The following is a 19,478-nucleotide window of genomic DNA, read 5'->3' on the forward strand; positions in this document are numbered from 1 at the left end:
AGTGGGGGGGATTATTTCAATCCTCCTTTAATAGATGAGAAAGCAAAGACTGGGAGGCTTAGCCCTGACTAGAGGGATGAGAAGATCAGTCCAGTCCTCATTACACAGTACAATGAAGCACACAGATAGCTCAACACCAGCCTACTGGCATGTTTGTGGCCCAAGTAAAACAGAGTTCATGGGACTTTACACCATGAGCTATGTTGGAAGGTGGTTTTGCTGATAATGTCCATTCCAAAAGCCAATGGAAAGCTAACACAGTGCACTGAATCATTAAAAAACAGAACAGAAAAGCCCTGGCCGGTGTGGCTCAATTGGTTGAATGTCATCCCATGCACCAAAGGGTCACAGGCTGCAGGCTCAATCTCCAGAAGGGGGTGTGCAGGAGGCAGCCAGTTGATGTTTCTTTCTCCTCTCCCTTCCTCTCGCTCTAAAATCAACTTAAAAAATAGATATTTTAAAAAAACGGATGCACTGAACTCAAGTCTTACACCTTTGGTTGAACTAAATTACATGCCCTCTCAGATGCTATTTTTAAACGCAAGTTTTCCCTTCATAAAGTTTTAAAAAAGAACAATTTTAATAGCAAGTGAAGAAATTCACTGACAAAGGTTTAGGTGTTTTAGGACTTTAATGTCCTTCACGTACTCAACATCAAATACTGACAATGGAAAAACAACAGGGGCAAGGATCTTCCAGAACGCACAGCATCACTCTGGTCAAACATAATTAACCACAACAGTCAAATGAACCAACGATAAGGGCATTTAAGATGTTTTAGTTTCACGGCATAACTGAAAAATAACCAGCCAACCTTCTCTTCCACCTAAATAAAAATGAATCGGGGAGCTTCTAAATCTTGTGAGGCAGCCTCCAAAGGTAGGAGGGAAGGGAGAAGACACAACTGTTGAAAACAGTCGAAACCGGTTTGGCTCAGTGGATAGAGCGTCGGTCTGTGGACTTAAAGGTCCCAGGTTCGATTCCGGGCATGTACATTGGTTGCGGGCGCATCCCCGGTGTAGAGTGTTCAGGAGGCAGCTGGTCGATGTTTCTAGCTCTCTATCTCTCTCCCTTCCTCTCTGTAAGAAATCAATAAAACATATTTTTTAAAAAACAACTGTTGAAAACACAATGCACAATGTCAAGGACGCTAAACAAATTCCCAAAGACCCTACGTAGATTACTAAGAACCGCATTATCAGAAATATAAAGGCATAGAGATATAAACTATTTGGGTATTAAAAACAGACTTTGCCATATAAACTTATGGTATGTCACTTTTATCTCTTTATGAGAATACAGTATTAATATCTTTAATTGGCCCTTTACCCTAGAATTCCTAAACACTCACTACGTGGTCAAGGTTGACCCGAATTAACCTCTGTGGAACCCAGGAGCCCCTACTGCTGCCATTTGGGGAGGGATCAAGATTCAGCACCTAGCAGACCCCACCCACCCTCAATGCTACGCACTCGTGTGTCTCCAGGAACATTAACTGCACTTTGTGTAAATCCACAGGCAAGTCTGAACACTGAGATCTAGCTAGAAAACATAGCAGCAAAGACAACATGAACATGGAATTGTTAGAAAAGCTAGCTAAAGAAAGGTTTTTTTAAATACTTCCAGATCAAGTCAAAATTAAGTTGTTTGTTACATCTCACCAGCTTTGCAGAACTGTGGATATTGTGCTGTTTGTTTGTTTGCTTTTTATGTGTGTGTTTTATTGTTGTTGTTTTTTGGGGGGGAGAATCTATAATAAGCATGTTCCTTTGAGAAAAATACCATGGTTACATTTTTTTAAGCCGTTAAGTTACTTTAAATGTGGGACATTGTTCAAGGGTAGAATATAAATTGGTTAGGATGTGTTCACAGCTGATGCGTCTCCAAAAATTTCTTCATGAAGGCTGCCAGCTCCTGAGCATCCTCGATCGTGACGGCATTGTACAGAGAGGCCCGGATGCCTCCCACAGACCTAGAAGGACCACCACCATTAACAAGAGCATCTAATAAAGACAAACCCTCTTCCCAGTCACTTCCACAGGTGGCTGGGAGCTTCTGACATTTAATCATTAGAAAATTCTCCCCAATGCATAGAAAGGTTTACTGACTCACACATAACCTAGCTCAACGGGAACAGGGAGCACGTGTCCTGCCTCTCATGTGGTGAGGACATGCGTTTTTCATAGAATCTGACATTCAGCGGGAGCACCAGTGATCTGCTCTTACCCCAATCGGGGACGGCAACCCCTAATCTATGAGATCCAATAAAGGGATTTAAGGGGAATTTTAACCAAAATATGTGGCTCTACCATGCTCTCAGCAAGGGAACTGTGAGAAGAGCTCTAGAAGCAACAGGAAAAAAGGTTTATCCCTGTGACAACTGGTTTTCCCAAGTTACAGTAACTGCTCCTCCAAGCTGGGCAGGTATTTCTTATTAAACCCATTCTCTGTCCAGGCTTCTGGCCTGGATGTGTACTCACCTGTGCCCTTTCAAGGAGATCATATTGAGCTCCAGGGACTTATCAAGGAATCTTTTCTCTAAAGCGTCGTCTCCTTTGGCGTTGCCAATTCGGAACGGAATATTCATCCTGCTTCTGTTCTGGGGCTCTACCGGACACCTGAGAAACACGAAGCACGTTCATTAGTACAGCAACTTTTCTAAAATGTGCAACTGGCCGAAGCCGGTTTGGCTCAGTGGTAGAGCGTCGGTCTGTGGACTGAAGGGTCCCAGGTTCGATTCCGGTCAAGGGCATGTACGTTGGTTGCGGGCACATCCCCGGTGGGGTATGTGCAAAAGGCAGCTGGTCGATGTTTCTCTCTCATCGACGTTTCTAGCTCTCTATCTCTCTCCCTTCCTCCTCTCTGTGAAATATCAATAAAATATATTTTAAAAAATAAATAATTAAAATAAAAATAAAAATAAATAAATAAAAAATAAAATGTGCAACTGCCATTTACAAAGGAACAGAAAAAAAAAGTTTAAACATTTTCTAGATGCAAACAGGGGATTTAAGGAAAAAGCTGTGCCCCAGGACATTTGTAATCTACTTAGGGAGACCCTCTAGCATAAGGAGCAGTGACTTAGCATTCTCCTGGATGATTTGTACCTAATTTCCATGAGTCTCCGTTGCCTCATCTGAATATTGGGAATAATAATACCTCCATTTCAGACTAGTTGTGACAGTTGGGTGTTACAACATGTATGAAGCTCTCAGTAGCCACACAGCAATGTGTGGCTTTCTCTACAAGGCTGCAGAGGGGGGGAAAAACAAAACAAAAAAAAAGAAGAAGAAAAAACTTGGCCCTCATAGTGTTTGAAAGACTCCAAAATATATAATGAGCAGCGGTTTTCTCAAAACACTTGTCACATTGCATTGTCTCAAGCTGTGTGACCTCGAGCAAGTTACTAACCTCTCTGTTGTACATCACTTTCCTCGTTGAACAATGGAAAGAGTAATGGAACCTCACATAAGGATAATGTGGCGATTAAGTGTATTTGCCAAAACTCCTTGGGATATACACATTTCTAAATTCACAGAGAGGTAAAATCCATCGACTTACACATAAAATCCTTCAGAATTATCAATGACATCATAAATCATCCGAGATTTGATGGAGCTGAGCTTCTCCATGGCTGCTGCACCGCCGTTGTTCTTAATCCACTCCAGGACCAAGCCCATGACATAGATGCTAAAATAAAGATTAAAACAACAACAACAAAACATGCATTTAGTTCTGGTCTACAAAAGTGGCAAGACATTCAAGCAAACGGTTAAGTTGTACCAAAACAGTCTGTAAGATGTCACTGGTCACTTAGCACAGAAAGGGGTGGCTCCAAGCCCCAGGAAGGACGGAGATTCCTTGGATCCTCCTGGACCCAAGGACACAAATCCCAACCCATCTGCTATTTCTGACCCTAGCTTCTCTCTGCTGGAATGGTGGCTTCCTATTTTCAGATGAGCATCCTTCTAATGTTCCCTGGGCGCTTGACCTCGTATCTCAGTTTCACCATCACCCTCCTGCCTCTTTCTCCTCACTCCCAATTCAGAAGATCCCAGGAAAGGCTCAGATTGGTCCATTAGGTCCCCCGCCCAACTATGAGACCAGAAGAGCAAGGAACCCTGCTGGATCTGCCTGTTGGCTGGGAAGGTGGAGGTGGGAAGAGCAGGGCAGTTAAAATGTCACACTTATCCACCAGAAGTTGGTTGGTCTCCCTGGTCCCGAGAGGACTAATCCTGAGGAATCTGTTAGTAAGTGGCAGCACTGGGTCTAGAGTCAGGATTGTGACACAGAGCCCATGCTCTTAGCACTAAGCCACACTGCCTCCTATCTGCTGGAGGGTCCTGGGTAGGCTCTGGGGTGGAAAAACTGAACACCTTTTGCACAAAGAAATCTATATATATATATAAAAGCCTAAGCGACTGTTGCAACCAGACAATAGCTATGACTCACCCTGACCATCAGGGGGCAGATGCTTAACTCAGGAGTGCATTCCCACAGCCAACCTCCCACAGTCCCTCCCCACAGCCCACTGGCCCCCATCGGCCCCCACAGGGACTGGGCAAGACGGCCCCAATAGGCCCCGACTGCTGGCCAGACTGAGGAGCCCCATCCATGCACAAATTCATACACTGGTCCTCTGGTATAAAATAAAAGAGCAAATGGTAAAAGCTGTACAGGAACTCTGGTAGTTCAGCAAGGGAAGGGTTAACTGGGTGGTCTGGGGCCAGAGGTTCTGAGGATGCTTGAGGTGGGAACTGAATGTCAGCAAGTGGAGGTAGGTAAGTGTGTCTTCTACTAAGGCTGCCTGTTTGCCAACTCCCTACCTCCACCTGCTGACATTATAAGGTTTGCATGAGGACGTGGACTGGACAGGTAGGGACTGATGTGACATCTGGTGAGGAGTCTAACGAGATCTCTTTCTGAATGGCTCTTCTAGGGCCTAGAATTGGGGTGATCTTGTCCTTGGTCTACACATGGCTCCCTTTCATCTTGCCTGTGTCCCAAGTGTTGTGAAGTTTGTATAAGGGCTCGGGCTGGACAGGTAGGGACTGATGTGACATCCCCCCAAACTGCTCTCTCTCCGCCAAGCCCAAACACACACATACACACACACACACACACCCAAGCAAAGCCACCTACAGGCCTGTTCACCAACAGTAGTTTTCTGAGGCCACAGTTCACTGTCACCTGCAGCTCTATTCTCCCAGGGTCCCCACAAACTAAGTGCATGTTTTTTGTTTTAATCCTCACAGTTCTACTAAAGGGTTAAACAGAATGAACAAGTGTTCTTTATTCTACCCCAATTCATCGCCCAGGGCTACTGGCAAGTATTTGAAGGCCAGTTACTAGCACAGTTTAAACAAACTTCCCAGGGCCTGTGGTCATTTGGCTCTGATTTTATAAGAAAAAAAAATAAAGCTTCTTTTCAAACTCGGACCTTTTCAAGGACTTCTATGTGACAGATAGTTCTGCAGTGTTCTGAGTGTCTTATCACCTTACATTCAGAGACGGGGGAAGGAGTTTTGCACAAATCTTCATGTCTCCGTCTAAGGAGTTTGTTCTCACTGGGTGAGCAACGATTTTCTAACATTGAACGCTTAAGCACTGCAAATGAACTCTACATTTTCCACGTTAGCGACTGAGAGTAATTGTTCAATTATACAGACTTTTACTTTGTTCTCTTCCTCTTCTTTTGGGGTAAGGGAAAGCAAAGCAACCTCCAAGAGTTGTCTTCGGGCAGAATACATATTTAAGCCAGTCTCTTTCATCTCCTACCTTTCCATGACTCTAATCAAACATTAACTATCCTGCCCCGAGCTGCCCAACTATCACTGTTCTGATCTGTCTGGGGGGAAATGTAGCCCCTTCTCTGCCCTTGTCTCTGGCTCAGCAGTCTCCTCAGGCAGGAAAGTTCCGGGAGGTAGTTCCTGGGGCCACTTTCCTGTCCCCACCCCATCGAAGGTCAAGGCCTGGGGCCATGACTGGAGGGGACCCTGTAACAAAGCTTCTGCTCTAGGACTTCCTCAGTATCTCCAGGTCTGATTCCAGACACTTTCACCTCCCATTAGGCAGATTGGCCCACTTTCTCACTATTCCTGCTCATTCCCCTTTAATATTAAACAGCGTATTAAAGTATTCATCCCATTTAAAAAATTTATTTCACACCATAACTGGTGGAGAAGATGCCAGCCGAGCGACAGCTCCCCTGCTCCTCCAGGCTGTGCTCTGATCAGAACTTGGCTGCTTTCAGGCCAATTTCAGGGGGGTGCTCCCCCAATCTCCCTCCACCTCCCACACAGCCAGCGGTGGCCCAGAAAGGATCACCTGACTGAGAGCCAGGCCCTGGCCCCACCTTCTATCAGGTAAGAGCACCTCCTGCCATTGTGGAACCTGGCATCTAAGCCCCTTCTCCGGGAGCCCTGCCCTTGAGGGTCCCCAGTTGTGCCTCCCCACTCAGCACACCCCGTTCTCACTTCCAGGTTGGCCAGGCAGCACTCTTCTTCCTCCACCTAGAACCCCAGAGGTGAGAGATAGATTCAGCATCCCCACTGAACACTGCCCGACCCGTAAGAGGTATGTTAGAAATACTTTCAACCAGGGGGAAACAGCGTGGGGTTTCCAGGCCACCAGGAGGGGTAGCACCAGAACACCCCTCCCCTCAGGACCACAGGGGACACCACACGAGGAGCTGCTCTGCCCCACGAGAGCGGGTGGAAAGCTGGCAGGGGCTCCATCAGAATCCTGACTTTGAAAACAACTCCTTCCTTTCTTTCCTAGGGCAGATCGTGTGGGGGAAATGTTCTACAGGCAGCATCTAGTGGGGAGACCTCTAAGGAAGTCCTCCTTTTATACACACTCTTAAAAAAAAAAAAAAAAAAACTCGCGCCCCACACAGATGGTATCCTTCAAACACAAACAAACCCACCCCGATGATTCTGTTTGCAAAGAATCTGAGGTTCAGGTTCCGGAGCCAGGCTGCCTGGGCTCAAACCCCAGCTATGCCACTTCCTAGACGTATGGCCTCGACTTCTTCACTTACAAAATGAGAATAATAATAAGAAGATCTGCCTAAGCTACTTGGGAGATTAAAGAGTCCTTCACATAATGTATTGTTATTTTCCGTCATTGCTGCCCTGGAAAAATAAATCCAACTGTGGCCCTTCCCTCCCTGGCTCAGGCTCTGGGAACTAACAACAACGGAAACAGCAAGAAGGGAGCAGCTAACAGCTATAGCACACTCAGTGCCCGGCCCCCACTAAGTGCATTTAATATACACATATCAACTCCTTTAATCCTCAGTTATTACTTCTGAAAGGACCCGCTGCAAACAGAGGTTAGGCAACTTGCCTAAGGTCACACAGATGGTTCGTAGTAAGATCTCTCAGGAAACTTTTAAATCCCAGGTGTCCCAAAGGTTTTCCCAAACTGCTGGAAACCTATCATCGCCTTATTGATAGAAAGATGTAAAAGCCTGGTCAACCTTGAAGCTCTGAAAGGTCAGAGTCAACCACTCCCTATATAATTGAGACAATGGTAACTGAGGCAACTTCCCCATCTTGTAATCATGTAAATCCTTACTGATATGATAATCCGATTACTACCTGCCTAAGGGCTTTAGGTGTATCCCGAACTTGCTTAAGGGTAATGGGTGTTCGCCCACCTTTTCAATAAAAGGGAAAGCAAGGCCAGAGCCTAGGTTAGTCCTCCCACTAGAGGTGGGCTCCCGCCTGGCCCCCCATTTCACCAAATTAAATTTCTTCTAGTCTCTCTTCAATTCGCATGCGGCCCTTCTCCAGAACCCAAACCCTGAAACGGAACCCTGAACCACGAGGGACGTGAAAGGGGTTTCCATACCAAACCCCCTGAAGCTGGGAGTTGAAAGATTGTGGGCAGGCCCAAGAGGCATGCAATGCAGCTAACAGGACCCTGCAGGTTGGGCGAAAAACCAGGGAGGTGTTTGTGCCAAGCCTTAAGCTTCCTTTGTGCAGGCCCAGCAGGGAAAGAAAAGCAAGAAGGGGAGGCCCCACGTTTAGAAGTCCTCCCAACTTGCACTGGTTGTTTGAGATGCTGTCAGCACTTCATCTGCACAGAGCTTTGGGGTTAATGGTGAACCAAAGCTAACAAAATCAAACAAAAATACAACAAGGCTAGAAGGAAGACTGACTAAACAGTGCACAGAGGGACGCATGAGCAGGGACAGACTCCTGATAAGATGTCTAGGTTATCAGGTCACCGATTCATGCAAACATTCTACTTCCAAGGTCACCTCTGCTTTGATGGGATAGAGACCCCTCCATTGGTCCCTCAGAAGCACAGGGGGTTACCTGAAGCAGGGAGGCGTGTTGTACAGGGAGTTGTTTCCGGCCTGCACTTTGTACTCCAGGACCGAGGGGCACTCTCGGAGGGCGAACCCCAGCAGGTCATCGCGGATGATCACCACCGTGACTCCCGCCGAGCCGACATTCTTCTGCGCACCAGCAAAGATCACCCCAAACTGGAAACGAGAAACACACACCACTGTAGGCGTACGTGGTCATCTTTCTGAAATGTATCTAAACTTCCCAAACTCTTTGCCAAGTGTGATTTCCATGAGGGGTTGCCTGCTGTATTCCTGTTCAGAGTGTATTCTCTTCTCTAAGGTATCTCCATCTCAGACACTTCTGAGCTCTGAGGCCTACAGTATGTCCTGCCCGGTCCTTCTCCCCCAGTAAGGGGCTAGCTCTAGGCCCGCACGATAAAGACCTTATACATACTCATCTTCACCCTGCATCCTTTCTATCTACACCCACGCTAGTCTTTAAAACAGGGAGGCTAACTGTCCTGGGTAACCAAAAACACCAGAATTTTTACCCATTTATATTTGTATAAAGGGACCATCAGAAGAATGCTGATAAATGAGAGAAGCTGACTGAGAGAGAAGACATTTTAGAAAACAGATCTTAAAAGTTTCTTCCAGAAATCTTGTCATACTAGAGGCCCGATGCACAAAATTCGATCAAGGGGCAAGGTCCTCGCAGCCCCACAACTGGCTCAGGCTTTTTTGGAAGGTTGTCTGGACCGTCGTTCTGCTATTTAGTCTAATTATCATATTAGCTCTTTATTCTATGGGATAAGATACAGAATCCTCTCCCATGTGTCCCCGTGGTGGTGTCCCAGGTGGGAAGAGGGAGCAGTCTGGCCCGGTAGGCGGAGTATTTTATACTTGATATTGTTTAGAATTGTCAGTGCACAGTGACTGGTAATACATACCAGGCTATAACCAAAATGTGGTATATGCATACAATGGAATATTATGCAGCCTTAAGAAGGAATGAAGTTGGCAAGTGCTACCACAAGGATGAACCTCAAGGGCAACCTGCTAAACGAAGTAAACCAGATACAAAAGGCCAAATATTGCATACTTCCACTTAGGTGAGGTGGCTAGAGTGGTCACATTCATAGACAGAAAGTACAAATGGTGGTTACCAGGGGCTAGAGGAGCAAGTACTGAGGAGTTAATGTTTAATGGGCACTGGGTTTCCGTACAGGAAGAGGACAAGCTCTGAAGATGGATGGTGGTGATGATTACACAACACTGTGAATATACTGACTGCCACTGAACTGCACTGAAAATGGTTAAAATGACAAATTTTATGTTAAGCATATTTTACCACAATTTTTTTTAAAAAAGGCAGACTTTCTTAGTCAGTTTGTTTTCCATTCTTCACAGATATTATATCACCTTGTTATAGGCACCTGGGTGGGTACACTACTCCTCCTGCCCACCTTCGTTTGGCACCAAAAGTACTGATGCTCTTGGCGCTGAGGTGGGTACAAGGCGGGGCGGGGCCTCCTTCACAGGCACCCTGAGCTGGGATAAATAATCTGCATCTTTCCTCGAAGACAGCACACCACTCCCAATGCGTTGACCAAAAAGGTTTCTAAGAGCCACTCTCAAAGGCAGATACATTCCCCATGAACTCGAGTGTGACCCTGGGAGGCCTTCCTTCACACGGGGCTGGGAATGTCAGGACTTGAGCATCTGACAGTCTATAATGAACACGTGATACTGGCCTGCTCCCTGAGCTACCCTGGCTCCAGGGTCTCTGCAGGCCGCGGCTCCCCACCCTCTCCCCGTTCTAGTATCTGTGAAGACGCCCTTAAAGAAACCGCGACGCCGGGGTCCCCTCTTTTACACTCTACCTTGGAAACGTCCACCGGCCTGGATAAGAAGTTTGAGGACATGTCGCAAACCAGCACGGCTCCCTTCACATCGGGGACAAAGTCAAACTCCACGCCGTGCACGGTCTCGTTGGCGCAGTAATACACGTACGAGGCTTCCGGGCTGAGAGTCCAGGTGCTTGGGTCTGCGATCTCTATCACAGAAGACAAGGTAGAGACACGTGTACCGCCCTTTCCTTATAAGAGCCAGATCTATCTCGCATTATTATCATCACCCACATGCTAAAAGGATGGTCCATCTCACCCTGCTGACGATTCAATCTCCAGTTATGGCGGAATGAGTACTTGGGGTTTTTGCTCGTCATCCTATTGGGTGGTCCAACAGTTCCCCCCGTGGGGCTTCAGCCTCCCCCATTCTCAGTCCATAGGATTCCAGGGAACCAGTTCCACCTGAAGCCTCAAAAGTAGCATGGGGCCCAGGTGCTGTCACATGACTAGTTAGGAATGGGACCCAGGAGACACGAGGCGGTCACTGGAATGTCTGAGCACAAGCACTAAAACTTGGGAGAACATAAGGTCAGCAGAGGCCGCAGCCATCTTCTGAGCCCAAGGGGACAGCTTTCCTGAATGTGGGGTCACCAATGAGGACACAGTGAGATACTGAGGACCTGGACATAGTGTTGGCGCCTTTGATCAAACCAGACCCTGGGCTGCTCAGCCAAATGAGCTTAGGGATGCTCTTGCTGCAGGAGTACTTAGTAACCTCACTAGTACAGCCACCCTGCTATCTAAATACTAACTACTGACTAGGAGGAACAACAAAAAAAAAACCCACACAATTGCCGAAACCGGTTTGGCTCAGTGGATAGAGCATCGGCCTGCGGACTGAAAGGTCCCAGGTTCGATTCCGGTGAAGGGCATGTACCTTGGTTGCGGGCGTATCCCCAGTGGAGGGCATGCAGGAGGCAGCTGGTTGACGTTTCTCTCTCATCAATGTTTCTAACTCTCTATGCCTTTCCCTTCCTCTCTGTAAAAAATCAATAAAATATATTTAAAAAAAGAAAAAAACAAACCCTCACAATTGCAGATTGTCCTAAGGAGGAACCACTCTACAGTCACTACAGTCCACCTCAGCTCCCAGCACTTACTTGTATAACTCCCAAGTTTAGGGTGGACGATGTTCACAGTCCCAAACTTTTTGGCTTCTTCTGCAGCTTTCGCTGACCAAGCTCCTGTCACCACGTAGTCAGCACACCTTGCTGCTTTCAGTCCAATCAGGTTTAAAGGGACAGCACTGAACTGGCCAGACCCACCTCCTTGCACAAAAATCACCTTGTAGTTGTCTGGAACAGCTCTGGGCAAAAGCACAGGAGACAGTAACTAGACTCACAGGGTCAAAAGATGGAGCATGAGTGATGCTCTGTCAGCACTGGTGCTTGGGTGGATATACCACAAGAAATATGGCAAAGCCCCACCACCACTTTGCCTTCCCCGATCCAGTCACTATCTGTTCACTCCTTGGACAACTGTTGGTTGGCCCTGTGGTGGCAGCCTATGGTCATTGTTCAGACAGAAACTAGTAATAGCCAGCTGCTCCCTTGGGATATCATCCCACTGTCATTCTCAGTCCACATGGTTAAAAGGGTAAACAACCCCAGCTCCAGGGGATGAGCATGTGACACAAGATGGCCAATGGGTTTGGTTCTGAGAGCTTTGATCAAACTTTTGGGAAAGAAGAGCTATTCCTATTGAGAGGAAGAATGAATGTGTAGGAACTAACCCTGCAGTCAATGGTGGCCATCTGATGAAGCTAGCTCATAAGCAGCAGGGCCAGGAGATGGAGGAAAAGATCTTCCTGATATCAACAGAGCTCCTAAATCACTCCTGGACTTGCCTATCATGTGAGATATATTCTTTTTTGTTTGCTTGTTTTTCAAATATAAGCAGGAGTTTATTTAGAATGTCACAGAGGTAGAAAGAATGAGCCAGTGGGGCTGCGTGGGCTCAGGAAACAAGTTACAGAGGCAAAAGAAGGGCCCTTGAAGCTTAGGAGAAAGCAAAGGTAACCTGCTTGGGGGAAAGTGAGGTGGGTAAGGGCATGGGAGAGGGAGAAAGGAAAAGAGGGAGAGACCCATATATTCCTTTTTTTTGGGGGGGTGGGGGGGGTAAAGGGGGAAGATAAGCCAGGAGTTGGGTTTCTGTCCTTTGCAACCAAAAATCCTAAAAATATTCATGTGCTGGTCCATGCTATGAACCAAGTGGACACTGGAAATCCTTCTGAAGCATTTATCAAGGCAATTTAGAAGGAAAGTAATGAAACAGTACAATTCCAATTAACAATGATTATTATTCCATTAACAATGATTATTCCTGACTAGTGGGGTTATAGACAAGACCAGTTTAATTTCTGAGTTGATTTTTTCTAAAGTTTCTATCTTGAACATGTACTAGAGTTTTGTGAGCAGGAAAAAAATAAATGTGCATTTCCAAGGTTACCATATTCTTTTATGTGTATATGTTGATAGTACAAAACCTCTCCTTTAAACAGAAATGTGCTTAAGAATAAAAGTTTCCTCTGGATAAGAAAAGCAGTACAGCCCTGGCCGGTTGCTCAGTGGTTAATGTCAGCCCATGGACAGAAGGGTCTCGGGTTTGATTCCTGGTCAAGGGCATGTACTTGGATTGCAGGTTCGCTCCCTGTCCCCTCCTGGTCGGGGCACTTTCAGGAAGCAACCAGTAGGTAGGATGTGTCTCTCTCACATCCAATTGTTTTTTGTTGTTTTTATCTCCCACTCCCCGCTCCCTCCCACTCTCTCTGAAAGCAATGGGAAGAATATCCTCAGGGGATGATTACCAAAATAAAAAAGAAAAAAAAGAAAAGCAGTACAGGTAACCTAGAGGGGGTTCACTAGCATGGCATTTTCTGGAGTTAACCCAAAGAGCCTGTTAAAATGAAGTTTCTACAGAGATTTTGACAGCAGTTCAGGATGGGGCCCAGCATTTAAACTTTTTAATACACCCCCTCCCTTTCTCCCCACTCCCCCCCTCCCGGTAATTCTGATAGGCAATATGAGGATCAGACTGCCAGACTCAGTGACCTACAAGTGAGTAATGCTGATAAGACAACCAAATATCTCTTTGTCATTTAAATCCCTTTTAGGCCAGCTGAACTTCTAGAAAAATCTTTCCCAGATATGACTATTTCAAATCTTTGGAAATAACTATGTAACATAAACACACACAAAAGTGCAAGATGGGGAACAATTTAATGGCTTTGGAAACATCTTAATAAGACTAGTTTTACTTATAGAATATTCTAAGCAGTAGGAAATAGTGTACAGACATCCAGGTACATATGTTATCAAACAAAAATAATGCAGTTTGGTCTTAAAACTTTAAACTTACAGCAATTCCCGCACAAGATTCTCTGTGTTGTTAAGAATCTTAGCAAAATCTGCTGACCGGTGGCTCATTTCTGTGGAAGGAAAGATAAAATAACAAAACCGCAAAATAAGTTCCAGTTCAACACCAAATGAACACAAGTAACTTCAGAAAGAAGGGCAAGATTTGCCAAGTAAAAGAATAAGTAGGAATTTCAGTTATTTTGCATTCAATTTCATTTAGGGGAAAACCTAAATGATTTCCATATTGCCAAGCACTGCAGCCTCCTATCACAGCAAAATGGCTTTCAAGTGGCAGCTTCAATCTGTGATTTCTCACCTTTAACATGAACAGAAACCTGTGTGCAATGTTTGCCCTCCAGGAAAATAGCACAAAATTCTACACTACACTCTCACCTCATAGATACCTAACTACATGTCCCAAAACCCACAGGAACAATAGTTAATAGCAATGAGCATACTGATAACCCTATGGTCTCTTAATACTGTATAGCCTTTGAAACTATACAAGGAAAATAAATAAATAAAAATAAAGTAAATTTTAGAACTCAAAGGTTCTCTTCTCCAATAGAAGAGAATCTTAATAAAATCAACAGGAAAGACCTTCATAAGAACCTTGTATACTTTTAAACTTTTAATCAAGCTCATTTCTAAGTGTAGGAAAAACAAAATGAACGTGAAGTAATATTATAAATATTTGGGACATGGGTATGCAAATGTACTCCGGGTCTCAGACTCTATGACTAGCAAAACCATAGCTAAGATGTACGAGATCTCACCAGCATTTGTTTATGTTGTTTTCAAAACTGCTTCCATCAAACACGTAACTCAAGGGAAATAAATCTTACCGAGAACACTAATCCCAAGGCCTTTGTAGTCTAATAATTCTTTTTGTATCTCTAACAATACCTAGAAGAAAACATAAAAGAAAGTAGGTGATTTGAATATTCTGTGCACAGCTCTCCCGCTGGACACACAAACCAGGGGTGGGGAAGGGCATAGAAGGGGAGCTGCCCATAGGCCTGTGAGATCTGGAGGCTACGGTCCCCACCCACGGCCGCTTCCCTTCTTCCCACAGAGCCCAGAAGACACCATTTCCCCAGAAGCTGAGTGTGAAATTACCAAATGTGATTGATGCTATGATAGTTTTTCCAAAGGTTTAAATTAACTTAGACATAAAAAATAAATGGGAGCCCTTGCTGGTTTGACTCAGCGGATAAAGCCTGTGGACCAAAGGGTCCAGGGTTGGATTCCGGTCAAGGGCACATGCACGGGTTGCAAGCTTGATCCCCAGCAGAGGATTCTCTCTCATCATTGATGTTTCTAACTCCCCCCTCTTCTTTCCTCTCTGAAGTCAATACAAATATTTTTTAAAAATTGAATTTAAAAGAAAATGACCAAGTATACAATTTTTCTGATGACAACTTAGTATGCCCTGGCGAGCCCCTTGACTATGTTGTAGGATCATCACCCTCGTCAGTCTCACAGGGGCCATAGGGCAATCAGGACCCAGTTTAGGACCCATCTCAGTGCCAGGAAATGGGAAGGAGGGGATTACAAGGGCTGCAACCAAATCTCTCCTAAATCTCTCCCTAGCTGGGGAGGATACCCTACAGGCAAGTAAAATGAAAATAACTACAAACCGATAAGGAAAATACCTCTTTTTATTTTTATTTTTTAAACAGTAAGCCCTTATCAGAGATGCATGCTGATAAGCTTATAAACTAAATAACTGATATCTCCATTGGAGGAGGGGAGAAAGGTGTGTGTGTGTGTGTGTGTATTTAAGAGTGGAGCGGGAGCGGGGGAAGGGAAGGAGAAGGGGGTGGCTGAAACAAGATTGGAAAAATGTCCATAGTTGTTCAATATCAGAGATGGACCAATGGCTTCTCTACTTCCTTGTATGTGAGAACTACCACAAAGTCAAAAGAGGAAAAAGTTCGAAAAACAGGTGAGGTAAGACCTCTATAGAAGCGTCCAGCCTTCAGAGATGGTTTCTTTTCACAATACAGGCTAAGGAGGACATAAAACCATACAAACTGGATTTCAACTTGTCTGAAGAAACAAGATTTGAACGGCAAAGAATCAGACAAAAAAGATTCCATTGAAAAGGAGGTTCAAGAATTTGTCATTGTTTTGCAAACTGTTGGGTGCTTATTAGCACTGGCTAATCAAATAAACGTCAGTAAACAGAAACACCAATCTGAGATAGAATCATCTCTGAACTTCTGTTTGAAACTATTTCTCTTATAGGCAGTAAGTATTCTTGGAAGACGCCTATAAGTTTGTATCGAAAATCATTACAAAAGAGTTTTAAGACTTCTACCCATAAAGCACAGCCCCTTTAATCCAGTGGAGTTCAGTTTTTTCAAACTGCAGAATGCTTTTGTGGGTCACAACGAATTTTTTTTTTTAATGAAACTGAAGACTAGAGTGGAATAGAATACAAACTGTGCATGTCATAGCTAACTAGGCTATTTCTTAAGGCTTTTGTTTTAGTTATAGTACATACATAAGTATTGGTCATTTTATAAAAAGGTTTCCATTGTGATTAGAGTCAAAGTTTTAAAAGCTTCTCTAATTCTATTAATTCAATTAAATCAAGTCACATACAAAGCCAACATCTGCCCCCATCCCTACCCCCACCCCCAGGTTAAAAGGCTCATCTGAGGGCTAAAAATCCTCCCCAGCCCTAGCTGGTTTGGCTCAATGGATAGTGTCTGCCTGAGGACTGAAGGATCCCAGGTTGGATTCTGGCCAAGGACACATGTCTGGGTTGCAGGATTGGTCCCCAGTAGGAGGCGTGCAGGAGGCAGCCAATCAATGATTCTCATCATTGATGTTTCTTTTTTTCTTTTTTCTTTTTAAATATATTTTATTGATTTTTTTACAGAGAGGAAGAGAGAGGGATAGAGAGTTAGAAACATTGATGAGAGAGAATCATCGATCAGCTGCCTCTTGCACACCACTCACTGGGGATGTGCCCGCAACCAAGGTACATGTCCTTGACCTTCAGAATCGAACCCGGGACCTTTCAGTCCGGCAGGTCGACGCTCTATCCACTGAGCCAAACCGGTTTCAGCTCATCATTGAAGTTTCTATTTCTCTTTCCTTCTTCTGTCTTCTCTAAAATCAATAAAAATATATTTTAAAAAACCCTCCCCAGAAATAAGTAAACAAACAATTGTATTAATGATGACAACTGCCATTATAATAAATGGCAGTTTATTATAATAAGAAACCAATTTCATAGGGAGCAATACTGAATCCAAAAGATGAAGAGGGGGAAACGGTGAGGAGGCCTCCTACAGGCAACATTTCCACAGCTCTGGCAAAGAATCTGGCCTAAAACCAACTACAATGGCTGAGAGAGAAAAATAAGTCCTGTTCTCTAGCTACTGTGAGCGCTGCCCATAGAAAAGTTAAGATGTCCTTTCCCACCGAAAACTGTAAGATTCTCTGTTCTTACAACACAGAGGCAGCTCTGTCCCAGGGAGATTTCCACCCTGTCCAACAAAAGATAATTGTAACGTACTTTGGCGGCGCCGCATGTTGCTACAACATATTATCAGTCATTTTGGTTGAAAATAAAAATCTAACAGTAGCGGTACAGACTGTCCACGAGTTCAAGTCACAACAGAGACTTCGCCTGCTTCACAGCTGCTATGGGTTGGGAGGGGAGATGGGGGGGGGGGGGTGCAGCAGCCACCTGGCACCTGGCAGGGCCTTGGGCAGGCAGAGAGAGAGAGAGAGAGAGAGAGAGAGAGAGAGAGAGAGAGAGAGAGTCAGCCACTTGCATTTGACAAGTCTGCAGGGGCCCAGGGAGAATTTAATCATTCATCACTTGCTCCAGAACGAAGTGAAGCGGCCTGGGCTAGCAGCCAGAGGCCTACCAGAGTATGAATACTCTAATGCCTTTGGGCTTTGGGGGGCGGAGGGGGTCTATACGATTTTTTAAATCTACGAGAGAAAAAAAAAAAAAAAAAAAGGCGGACCACGCGGTCCTCTGGTTTTGCAATCCCCATTCGCCATTCATTCACACGGCGCCCAAGCATGCATTCACTCCGCACCGCCGGGCTCGCTGCACCGCCCCGCGAGGCTAACGCTGGACAAGAGGCTTCTCTTCGCCGCCGTGCCCACGCCGGGCCTGAGTCTGCAGGAGTCCCCAGGTGTGCACCACGGCGTGCCAACAACGCTCCGGCGGGGCAGACCGTGCACGCCTCGGAGCAGCTGCACCGGCATGCCTCCCGAGCTCCCTCCCCCGCAAATGTGTTTTTCCAGAAGCCCACGTGCGGAGGATCCTGAACCGGGTGCACGCTGGTGCAGAGCGTCCGCGGGACTCCGAGCGGGAAAGGGGATCCCAGCGCCCCACGAGGAGACAGATGCACAGCTCCCCGCGCAGGATGATGCTCCGCCACTCGCACGCGTGCTCACGGCCGGACTGCGCCTTCCGTGCGCGATCGCTAGGACTTACCGAGCGCGGCAGCTTGGCGGGCCCGGGCCCGAAATTGACCACTTTTCTTGGGGCGTCCATGGTGCTGCGTGGCACGCGTGGCGAGTTAGCAGGAGAGAACTGGCTGCACAGGCTGCGCGAGTCTGTCGCTGGCGCGGACCCTCGGCCTCTTTCCAGAGCCAAGCCGGCGTCCCCGATTGGCCCGCGCCGTAACAGGCCCTGCTCTGATTGGTCCTCTCCATGAGGCTTGCATCCCATTGGTGGCGCTCGCTAGCGGGGGCCGGAAACCGTAGCTCCCCCTCGGGTTTACTGTTTCAGCCTTTTCTTTGATCTATGCAAGGCGTGCGGGCGATTGCACCAGCCTGCAGGCTCCCGAGCGCCCCCGCAGGAGGCCGGTGGGCGGAGGGAAGGACGCGCATTCACGCTTCTGCGCCTGGAATCCGACCAATTCCAGTCCTCGGGCCCTGATCCCAGACTCTCTCTCTTGCCCTGAAGGGGAGATGCAGAGTAAATCTCAACCCCTCCTCCCATCCAACCATCTATGCTCCGCCTCTAGCCCCTGGGCGCTGATGCATTTGTTTCGCAACCAGCAGCCATTCATTCCCCAAACTTTTCTAAGCATACTCAGGGCGCCAGACACTCCAGTGGACCGGCAGGGCTCCCAAGGATAGAGTTGTCCGGCAATAAAGAATTGGCCCAGCCAAAACCGGTTTGGCTCAGTGGTAGAGCATCGGTCTGCGGACTGAAAGGTCCTGGGTTCGATTCCGGTCAAGGGCATGTACCTTGGTTGCCGGCACATCCCCGGTGGGGGGTGTGCAAGAGGCAGCTGGTCGATGTTTCTCTCTCATCTACATTTCTAGCTCTCTATCTCTCTCCCTTCCTCTCTGTAAAAAATCAATAAAATATATTTTAAAAAAATTGGCCCAGAGTGGATGGATGGGTGAGGTTCTTTGCACGGACATTGGAGTCCCAAGTTCCTGCTGGATTAAAGGATGGAGGTAGCTAAGGATTCTGGGAAGATCCCTGGCCTGGGAAACCTGGGTGCCCCCTCAACCCTCACCACCCAGGCAAGTCCTTAAAAGTTGCTGGTTCTTCATTTCCTTTTGTGAAACCAGCGAGCTGGAACCTGGCAGTAGCTCTCAGGTTCTCCAGCGCTGACAAGCTGTGAGTTTAGAAACGTGAGAAGATATTAACAGGAACGCGATATTCTTGTGGGGAGCTGCAGCCTAAGCCAGGCAGAGGCCCAGAGCCAGGCCGGGCGCAGGGCCAGCAAATGCTCAAACGTTTCTACAATGGAGTCCTGCTCCAGTTCCCGTGGAGATCCACATGGGGTTCTGAAACAGAGAGGCTCCCTCTCCTGCAAAGGAAGAAGTTTCTCTGAATTCTAGAATTTCATCATTTTTAAAAGTGTGAACTAGGAGTTCTACTCCATGATTTAACCTACTTTCTTTTAATATAAA

General features: G+C 46.3%; 1 protein-coding gene and 1 long non-coding RNA gene across 4 annotated transcripts; both read right to left on the bottom strand.

The window, feature by feature from the left end:
- Window positions 1-612: 612 nt before the first annotated feature.
- On the bottom strand, window positions 613-18,203 carry PSAT1 (phosphoserine aminotransferase 1). Of its 3 annotated transcripts, XR_004987157.2 has the most exons (10): window positions 18,040-18,203; window positions 14,414-14,474; window positions 13,570-13,639; window positions 11,313-11,518; window positions 10,186-10,358; window positions 8,328-8,497; window positions 3,562-3,690; window positions 2,481-2,618; window positions 1,815-1,972; window positions 613-904 (listed from the first exon to the last, which is right to left on the bottom strand). XR_004987157.2 is itself a non-coding variant. In XM_036433720.2 (9 exons), the coding sequence occupies exons 1-9, from the start codon at window positions 18,097-18,099 to the stop codon at window positions 1,867-1,869; spliced, it is 1,113 nt and encodes a 370-aa protein (XP_036289613.1). In that variant the 5' UTR covers window positions 18,100-18,203; the 3' UTR covers window positions 1,475-1,866. The 3 variants fall into 3 exon arrangements, 2 of the variants coding, with proteins under 2 accessions (XP_036289613.1, XP_036289614.1); XM_036433720.2 differs by lacking the exon at window positions 613-904 and having other exon boundaries at window positions 1,475-1,972; XM_036433721.2 differs by lacking the exons at window positions 613-904; window positions 14,414-14,474 and having other exon boundaries at window positions 1,475-1,972; window positions 18,040-18,202.
- On the bottom strand, window positions 6,876-8,320 carry LOC123652135. The gene is made up of 2 exons (XR_006741274.1): window positions 7,863-8,320; window positions 6,876-7,428 (listed from the first exon to the last, which is right to left on the bottom strand). It is a non-coding gene; the product is annotated as an uncharacterized LOC123652135 (long non-coding RNA).
- Window positions 18,204-19,478: the final 1,275 nt, after the last annotated feature.

Source organism: Pipistrellus kuhlii, unplaced genomic scaffold (assembly GCF_014108245.1).
Source record: "Pipistrellus kuhlii isolate mPipKuh1 unplaced genomic scaffold, mPipKuh1.p scaffold_m20_p_12, whole genome shotgun sequence".
In the NCBI taxonomy this organism is placed as follows: Eukaryota; Metazoa; Chordata; class Mammalia; order Chiroptera; family Vespertilionidae; genus Pipistrellus; species Pipistrellus kuhlii.

Excerpts from the sequence above, each read along its gene's own strand:
- PSAT1 (XM_036433720.2), bottom strand. The coding sequence starts at position 18,099 with ATGGACGCCCCAAGAAAAGTGGTCAATTTCGGGCCCGGGCCCGCCAAG. Across the intron at positions 3,691-8,327 it reads AACACGCCTCCCTGCTTCAG|CATCTATGTCATGGGCTTGG; the intron begins GTAACCCCCTGT and ends TCTTTATTTTAG. Across the intron at positions 1,973-2,480 it reads ATCTCCTTGAAAGGGCACAG|GTCTGTGGGAGGCATCCGGG; the intron begins GTGAGTACACAT and ends TGGTCCTTCTAG.